Genomic DNA, 9,642 nt, shown 5'->3' with positions numbered 1-9,642 from the left:
TAAGTTTGTGCAACCGTTCCCATTCCCGCGCCACTTGGATGCCTAGATACCTAAAACTTACCCCTACCAGTCTAAACGGCAGTTACACCAATCGTCTCTCCTGTCCCCTTGCCTGGATCACAAACATCTCACTTTTCCCCATATCTAATTTGTACCAAGAAAACTGGTCAAATTTCCCCCAGAAACCTCATGATTCCTTCCATCCCCTCTGCTGGGTGCGATACATACAGGAGCAGGTCATCTGCGTGGAGCGAGGCTCTGTGTTCCACTGCCACACGGACCAATCGTTTCGAGCCACTTGAGGCTCTCGGCGCAATTGCCAGCGGCTCTCTCGCCAGCGTGAACAACAGTGGGGAGAGGGGGCACACCTGTCTCATCCCCCGGTGTACCCTAAAATAGTCCAATGTCGTCCTATTCGTCTGTACGCTCGCCACAGGAGCCTGATACAGCAACCTGACCCAGTCAATAAAGCCCCGCCCAAATCCGAACCATCCCAGTACCTCACACAGATATTCCCATTCTACCCGATCAAAAGCCTTCTCTGCGTCCATTGCGACCACTACCTCCACCTCCCTACCTTCTGGGGGCATCATGATCACATTTAGCAACCTTCTTACATTGGACACCAACTGCCTTCCCTTAACAAACGCCGTCTGGTCCTCCCCAGTCACGTCCGGAACACAGTCTATAATTCTAGAGGACAAAATGTTGGCCAACAGTTTGGCATCGACATTCAATGGGGATATTGGCCTGAAGGACCCACACATTTCCGGATCCTTATCCCGCTTCAGAATCAGTGAGATCGTGGCCTGTGACATCGTCGGGGGCAGCACCCCTCTCTCCCTTGCCTCATTGAACGTCCTCATCAACAGCGGCCCCAATATCCCAGTGAACTTTTTATAGAACTCCACTGGGTACCCGTCTGGCCCCGGGGCTTTACCCGACTGCATGGCCTTCAGACCCTCCACTATCTCCTCCAATCCGATGGGGGCCCCCAGCCCTTCTACCAGCTCCCCGTCCACCTTCTGGAAATTCAGCCCCCCTCGGAAGTGCCTCATTCCCTCTGGCCCCGGTGGGGGTTCCGACCTGTATAGCCGACTATAAAAATCCTTGAATGCCTTATTCACCCTGCTGAGTCTCCAACCAGGTTCCCGTCCCCATCCTTTACTTTCTCTACCTCCCTGGCTGCCTCCTTCTTTCTAAGCTGCCGTGCAAGCATTCTGCTGGTCTTCTCTCCATGCTCATAGATTGCCCGGGTCACCTTTCTCAGCTGCTCTACCTCCCTCCCTGTGGTTAACAAGCTGAACTCCGCCTGTAGCCCCCGCCGTTCCCTTAAAAGCCCTGCCTCTGGGGACTCCGCTTACCTCCTATCGATCTGTAGTATCCCCTTTACCCCGTGTCCACCACCCCTGCCAGTAAGGCCCTGCTGAGAATAAAGAAAGCACTCCGGGAGTACACTTTATGCACGTGTGAGTAGAAGAAAACCTCCTTTACTCTTGGCTGCCCAAATCTCCATCGTGACCCCCCCTGGTCTTCGAGTTCAGTCCCGAATGAAAAACCTGTCCGACCCAACCTTTCCTCAACCTAATCTGGTCAGCTACTCTAAGATGCGTCTTCTGTAACATTACCACGTCCGCCTTCAGTCCTCTCAAGTGCACGAACACGAGTGCCCTCTTGACCGGTCCATTGAGCCATCTTACATTCCAGGTGATCAGTCTAGTTGTGGGGGTCTCATCCCTCCGCCCCCCCCCAAGAGTCGGCAGGTCATGTTACAGTTGTATCGGACTTTGGTTAGGCCACATTTGGAATACTGCGTGCAGTTCTGGTCACCACATTACCAAAAGGATGTGGATGCTTTAGAGAGGGTGCAGAGGAGGTTCACCAGGATGTTGCCTGGTATGGAGGGTGCTAGCTATGAAGAAAGATTGAGTAGATTAGGATTGTTTTCGTTGTAAAGACAGAGGTTGAGGGGGGACCTGATTGAGGTCTACAAAATTATGAGAGGTATAGACAGGGTGGATAGCAACAAGATTTTTCCAAGATTGGGGGTGTCAATTACAAGGGGTCACGATTTCAAGGTGAGAGGGGGAAAGTTTAAGGGAGATGTGCGTGGAAAGTTTTTTACGCAGAGGGTGGTGGGTGCCTAGAACGCTTTGCCAGCGGAGGTGGTAGAGGCGGGCATGTAGCATATTTTAAGATGCATCTAGACAGATATATGAACGGGCGGGGAACAGAGGGAAGTAGACCTTGGAAAATAGGGGACAGGTTTAGATAAAGGATCTGGATCGGCGCAGGCTGGGAGGGCCGAAGGGCCTGTTCCTGTGCTGTAATTTTCTTTGTTCTTTGTTTGTTCTATCCCCTCTCTTGGGCCAGACACCAACCTACGTCCACACCTCCACTGGCCCGCCCCCAGGCAGCCACCGCCCCCGACCTCCTCACTGTCCCTCAGCAAAAGTCCCTCCTTCATCAGCAGAACATTTTTCGCCCCTCCCCACTTAGTAACAGCACAAAATAAATCAGCCCCTTTGATAAGTCTAACATCTGTTCACCCACCACTACACTTCTGTAAACTAGCCTGCCCAGCTAGCTTGGTGGCCCTCATCCCTGGCGCCAGACAATCTCCCACCTATTGTTCCCTCCCCACCCTCCCCCTGCTCATACATACATATTCAAATGAAAAACAATCCCAACACAATTGCCCGACAGAGATTTAGAAAAAACCCAAGTTGAACACATAATTTTTAAAACAGGATCAAGTGAAAGATCCAGCATCTGAACAAGCACACCTCCATCCCCCAACAGTGCAAATGCAAACCTTACCTCACTCAACTCTGCAGCTGGCCCCAGATCCATGCAGTAGGCATAACAAATAACGTCCAAAAAAGCAAGAAACAAGAAACAAATTATGATTTAATTGAGAAAGTAATATATTCTTTATCTGTTAGGGATATGTCATGTGTTGTTCATATTTTTCATATAGGAACACCTACAAACGGAATTAGATTACTTACAGAGTACTCGCAGATGTAGCCAGAAAGTGGCAGCAGATGAAAAGGTGCTTCACATTCAGCAAGAAGAGCATCAGTATGCAGCAGTTCTACAGGAAAGAGTCTGTTTTATGTTACTGTTTTTTTAATATATTCATTGCAATGTAAAATGTTTTCTTTCAGGAGTGTGATACTCTTGCCAATTGTGAGAAAATGGCAACATTGAAAAAGTTAATTTTTCATGTATTTTTAATATTCCTTTCTCGTGATCATTTATTAGCCCCCACTATCTCTGCCATTTCCCCCTTCTTCCCATCGTCAATATCCAAGCTCCCCTCAACCTGCCAGTCCCTGATCATTTCCATCCTCATCAATGTTTTCTGTTCCTTTCGAAAAGTTTCTCATCTTTTAATTAAAACCACCATTATTGCCTCCTCAGAATATGTCCCCTCAACCCATTTGTCTTCCCCAACTGCTGCTCATTCTCTGAACCCTCTTCTTGCTTTGGTTTTCAGATGAGGTCTTTCAGATCCATGCTCATCTTCTGCCTTCTGTTAAGATTCGCTGGCACCGTACTCACCAGCCCCCCCACTAACAAGGTTGAGGAGTAAGGCAGTTGGGGGTGAGGGTGTGTGTGTGGGGGGGGGGGGGGGGGGGGGGGGGGGGGGGCGGCACCATCTGGAGAGTGGGGAATTGTAAAACACAATAAAGCCCTTTTGCACAACCAGTATGATGCCTCTGTCACTTTCTTCCGCAATGCGGGCCAATCTCCGAACCCTTCGCCCATCTCTCTAGGCATCCCCCCTCCCCAGGCACACCGCGTGCTGGTGATGGGTGTGAGCGAGCACTCAGCAGACAGGCAGGGGTCAGACTATGGCATAGATTGACGAGCACTGGCGCTCAGCTCTCTGTGGGTTATCATCTCCCCCTGCCCTCGCCAGTGACCCGCTGACGGTGCTGACACAGTCCCAGCACCCTGGAGTGATGTATCACATACCCTGGGGGGTGGGGGGTGGGTAAGGTAGCGATGTCGAATCATGCCCTAAGTAAATCCTGACCCTCTGGGCTTGCTAGACCCTCGCCGCTGTCCTGCAGCCTCCGGATGGTCCTCAGGTTCCTCCCTGGGCTCGTCCTCCAGCCCCTGCTGATCCGGCACTGCCTCATGATCCTCCTTCTCCTCCTTCACCTCGGAGGTGGGCAAATGTTCCTCATGATCATCCGCCAGCTCTTTGCCCCACTGCTGTGCTAGGTTGTGGAGGATACAGCAGACCACCACAGAGCGGGCGACCCTCAGGGGGGTGTACTGGAGTGCATCACCGGAGCAGTCGAGGGATCAGAACTGCATCTTGAGTAGTCCGATGCACTGCTCAATCACAGCCTGGGTGGCTACATGGGCCTTGCTGTACCAGGTCTCCGCCTCTGTACTGGCACCATTGGCCAGGTCCTCAGTGGGTATCCCTCATCCCCCAAGAGTCAGTCGCGCATCCTGGGGTGGTCCTCGAAGAGGCCAGGGATGATCGACTGCGCCAGGATGGCGCTGTCATGGACATCCCGGGAAGCATGCACACACGTGCATGATCTTCATGTGATGTTCGCACACTAGCTGTATGCTCAGGGAGTGGAACCCCTTTCTGTTAACGTAGGGCACTCTAAGATGGCCCAGTGAGTGCCCCTGGACCTGGGGCATTCTGGCAATGGTGGAATAACCTGCTGCCTGGGCATCTTGCTGGGCTTGATCCATGTCAAAGTTGAGGTTGTTTTCCGCTCGGGCAAACAGGGCATCTGTGACCTGTTGGATGCAGCTGTGAGCTGTGAAATACCACACAGGTTCTTGCTCAAGCCCTTGAATGATCTGAGGCGTAAAAGTTCAGAGCTGCGGTGACCTTGATGGCCACCAGGAGCGGATGTCCTCCTCTTCCACGTGGTGTCAGGTCCGCAAGGACATGGCACAGACGCTGCACCATCTCACGTTGAGATGGAGACTACTGTGGCATGCATTGTCCGTCATCTGTTCAAATGACCAGTGATGCCTGTACACCTTGGGCCCTCGCGGGACCCACCCTCTGGGTCCCTCCCTGGCCTGATGGGAGCTGGGTCCTCAGGGTGTGGGGCGGGGCCCGGCACATGGGCCATTGCCTCGAACATCTGCAGGCACTGCTGCTGCCGCTGTCTACAACGTGTGGCCGCCTGGCCTAGCAGCAGCACCATTAGGGCAAGTTCCTGGTCCAAATTCTTTGCCATAGCGTTCAATATCTGTAAGGCATTGAGAGAGTGTGCTGGACTGAGAAGCAGCGGTGGCTTCCCCCCAGGACCCTCCATTCCCCCAATAATCACCTCCCCCATCCGGATCGCCCTGCCGATGCACTCCTGGCCGCAGCAGACCCTCCTCACCTGACCCCAGACGCTGTACCCCAGATACCCATTGATACTATTGATACCTGGACATGGCGCTGGTCCCATCCTCATGGCATTCTCCAGCCGTGGACATGTCCGGGGAGCTATGTCCCATCCCCTGGGTGTTTGGATGTTGGCTGCTGCATGTGTGGTGTTGCCTCCCGCAGTGTTTAAGCACAGTGTCCAGGCAACATGGTTTGATTGGAATGCTAGGCAATTACACCCACATGCCACATGGCCCATCCACCCAATGGAAATCCACTTATGTTGTGCGAAGTGCTCACTTAACCACAATTGCTAATTCCCTATTAGCAATAGCCTTCAGCCGCACGGCCAACGGCCTCGGCAGTTGGTGGGGGTTATGAGTGGCCGGTGGGGCAGACAGGCAGGCAGGGTCAAGGGTTGCCCCCCAGAACGGATACACATGATCCCGGGATTGGCATGGTGGTGCCTCACACCGCTGCCCCCCCCCCCCCCCCCAGCATCTTCCCCTGTCCTGCCATGGTGACCCACCCCTGTGGAGGGTCCCCCACCTCCAAACGAGGATCCCCCCCACTGAGCATTGGGGTGACAGGCCAAGTGCCCCAGGCCTTTTTGCCTGTGAGCAATGATGGCTACTCACCTCCTCAGCTCCCCCGCAGACGCCCTTCTGCCAGGTTCACACTTTGAAAAAGGAATACTAATCGGCACCAGCGTGACCACTTGCTGGGGAGGCGAAGAATGATGGGAGGCCGTTGGATATGGGGTTGCTCCCATTAATTGTATGGGAATGGGGCTTAAGTGATGATAATTGGTTTCTCACCACGCTATGGCGAGATCTTGATTTTGGCGATGGGAGTGGGTGGATTGCATCGCAAACTATTTGGCGCCTGGCGCGGTTCTCATTTTCAGCCTCTCCCACTATTCACCGGCCTTGTTTTGCTTGTGCGAGAGCACAACGAGGCTGGAGAATCGTGCCCCATACTTCAATCTCTGCAACATTGCTACTTTCACCCCCCTCTCAGCCACAAAATCACTGAAATCTTTTATACTTTCCTTTGTTTCCTCCAGGCATGATTACTATATTTTACTTGCCAGCCTCCTATACTGGTTAAACACCTAAACTATCGCACATAATCATGTTTACCTATTACCTTGCTTTAATGACCAATATTGAGTGCCCTTTCCCGATATGTTAAATTCAAATCTTCGTCCTTGTCTATAAATGCATTCATCATGATCTCTAAACAAGCCATTCTCTGCCATTTTCTCCAACCTTGTACTACATTACAAATGCTCTATTCCTCTTGACTTATGATTTCTGTTCATTCCCTTCCTCTATTTGTCTCTATTGTTTGTCGAATCTTCACGTGTTGATTTACTACTCTCTGAAAATCCCCTGCCAAACCTGTCTGCCTTAAAAACACATCTCTTCAACCAAGCCTTTAGTCACCCTTCCCATTTCTTCCTTTGTGGTTTAGGTATCATCCTCTTTGTGGTGTGTTTTGTGACTTTTTAATGTTAAAGACATTATTATAGAAATTATACTTTCTGTCATACCAGTACAGAAAATTAATTTGCCTTTGCCTCAAATACACATGATGGATGAAGCAACTTGTGAAGTTACTTGTTTGTGAGATCAATAATAATTATCATCCATCTACAAATACAATAATTGATTTTGTGTCCCTATTTCCCACTCTCAGCTGATCGAATCAATTAAGTAATTCAACAAAGCTTTGTGTGAAAACGTGCACAAATGACATCTGAACATTGAATCTAAATCACAGCATCATAAACATGTTATTATTGTACACGCACCATAGTGCACCCTTAGGAAGCAGCTGCGCAGGGGGAGGGGCTATTTTAGAGTTGAAGCAGATCTAAATATTTCTGGCAGGAAATGGCAAGGTTGTTGCATTTTAACGTCACAGAATTGTTATTGAGTGTGAAATTCCTGGGGAAGGTGTCTCTGGTCGCCATGAGCCTAACGAGGTCTCGGCTGCTTCCCTGACACTGATGGTGGCTTCGGCCTTTCTCTGCTGCACCTGTTACTTGTACCTCAGCCATTTTCTCACTGAAGGAACGGTAAGAACTGCCAGCCTCCATTTAGTGGGCCACACTGTCCACATCTCCCACCTCCAGCACCTCCTACGTCCTCAATTTCATTGGACAATGGGGAGGTGACCCACTTGTTGGCCTCCCCTTTGTAAATTTCAGTCAGATGATGTGCTGCACGCTCCACTGGGTTCACCATCCAGAAATGAGTTTCCGATAGTTGAGGAAAATTTCAGCCCTTATTCTCTGTTTCAGCATCTGATGATTTTACTTTTGTTTCATTCCTATTTTGCGACCTGTACGATTAGAAGGATAGATTTTGTAAAAGCAAAGTTAAAGAAAACAAAAAAGATTACTTTCACTCACTTTTTATAACATATAAACGCTCTTTTTTTTAAATAGCTTGGCCTACAGAATCCCTTTTCCTTCTGCTGTTTTCCTTGAATTCTGTGCTGTTGTTATTTGAAAACTCCAAAGTGTACAGTACATTCCTGGGCAGATCGTAGAAAATGGAAAAGTAACATTGCTTATTAAACCAAATAATTAAAGATGTTGTCCAGTACCTGCCCGCTGCAGATAACCTCCATCATCTTGGAGGCTACGTCACCAAAAAGGTCCTTGTAAACAAACATGTTATTATTTAATGACCGAGTTACATAGAACCTTTCCTTATTGTAGGATGACCTGCTGGTTGAAGTTGAAGAGTTAAAAGCTCAGCTGGATAAAAACTCCAATAATGAAAGAATTCTAGTTCAGACAATAAATGCTGAAAAATGCAGAGTAATTCTGGAAAAAGAAGAGCTAAGTTCTCAATTAGAAAAAACGAAAGAATGTGAAAAGCGTAAAATTACTGATTTAGAAAATGAAAAGGTAAGGACGATTTCAAATATAACTCTTCCAAGGACAGTGCAGTTTATATGCTGCCAGTTGTACACCTGCGATTTTAGAAATCCAGCTTTTTTTTCATGCTAATGAGATTTTGTGGTCACTTTCATTTTCTATTAGGACCACATTCAACTAGAACTGGAAGATACAAAAATAGAGCTGGAAAAATTAAAAGAAACTCAAAATGAGAATTTGATAGAGCTGAGGAAAGAAAAGGTAATGCACTAAGCAGATTGGAAACAGTGACATATGTTCGCAGAATATTGTTCTGTTCCCCTGTATTATTCTAATGCTTTTCCTATACGTTACCTAGTGTATGAATGAGTCATTCACTTGTGTGTGCTGGTAATGTTAATTACTGAGGCATTCCATATTCTATCATATAATCCCTACAGTGCAGAAGCAGGCCATTTGGCCCATTGAGTCTGTCCCGACCCTCTGAAAGAACATGCTACCTAGGCCCACTCCCTCGCAAACCTGTACCCCCACCTAATCTTTGGATACTAAGGGGCAATTTAGCATTGCCAATCCACCTAACCTGCACACTGGCAGGAAACTGGAGCACCCAGAGGAAACCCACGCAGACACAGGGAGAACATGCAAACTCCACACAGGCAATCACCCAAGGTCGGAATTGAAGCCAGGTCCCTGGCGCTGTGAAGCAGCAGTGATAACCACTCTACCTCAAAATTTGGGAAACGTATCTATGGTATATATTAGAACCATAGTAATTGGCTCTGATGATGAACCTGAAGGAAAGCCAATGCAAAGTAAGATGGGTTAAATCAAGGCAATCAAGTTTAATTTCTCAGTCAGATATTACTAGAAGAGAAAAGGGAATATACAGATGAAAAATCTAAGAGAATCAAAAGTGCCCAAAATTCCATGCTCAGTCACCAGTGATATAGTGGACCATAACTGCTGGCCACCTGTTGAATAGGAAGTTGATCCCACCTTGGTAATGGGACTAATTTTAATAATCAGGCTGCTTCTGAAGAGGCATTGAACTGCAAGAGAAGACTTCCCCAAAGAAAGTCAAATGGCATTTTGTTTCTCTGACTTGAAGCGATAGAAGCCCCCAACAGATTGAAGGGGTAATGCAAATGTTTCTCCGAAGGGTAACCATAACCACATGTGAAATAATTGAACCCCTCTGGGATGGAACACCATTGCTCTGTGACTTATTTGGGCTTTAGGAAGTTCCCGTATGGATCTCATATCTGCTGTCAGCAGGTATGGCTTCTGCTGGACCTAAGAATAAAATGAAGGATAGAATATATGAGGTATTCTGGAAACTGCTGCAGTGAAAGACGGTTTGAAGAGTTATCCAACAGCTACC

General features: G+C 48.5%; 1 protein-coding gene across 5 annotated transcripts in view; it reads left to right on the top strand.

Moving 5' to 3' along the window:
* Positions 1-8,563, top strand: part of si:ch211-63b16.4 (kinesin-like protein klp-20) — a 277,118-nt gene extending 268,555 nt beyond the window's left edge. For all 5 annotated transcript variants that reach the window (XM_038808932.1, XM_038808905.1, XM_038808923.1 and 2 more), the window contains 3 exons: positions 2,981-3,109; positions 8,097-8,288; positions 8,424-8,563. In XM_038808932.1, coding sequence (XP_038664860.1) covers positions 2,981-3,109; positions 8,097-8,288; positions 8,424-8,531 — 429 coding nt within the window. In that variant the 3' untranslated portion in view covers positions 8,532-8,563. The remainder of the gene's footprint in view (positions 1-2,980; positions 3,110-8,096; positions 8,289-8,423) is intronic.
* Positions 8,564-9,642: the final 1,079 nt, after the last annotated feature.

The sequence above is a fragment of the Scyliorhinus canicula genome, chromosome 1 (assembly GCF_902713615.1).
Source record: "Scyliorhinus canicula chromosome 1, sScyCan1.1, whole genome shotgun sequence".
NCBI classification, from domain to species: Eukaryota; Metazoa; Chordata; class Chondrichthyes; order Carcharhiniformes; family Scyliorhinidae; genus Scyliorhinus; species Scyliorhinus canicula.
The sequence above is the reverse complement of the archived record's forward strand: the minus strand, read 5'-3'. Positions and strand labels throughout refer to the sequence as shown.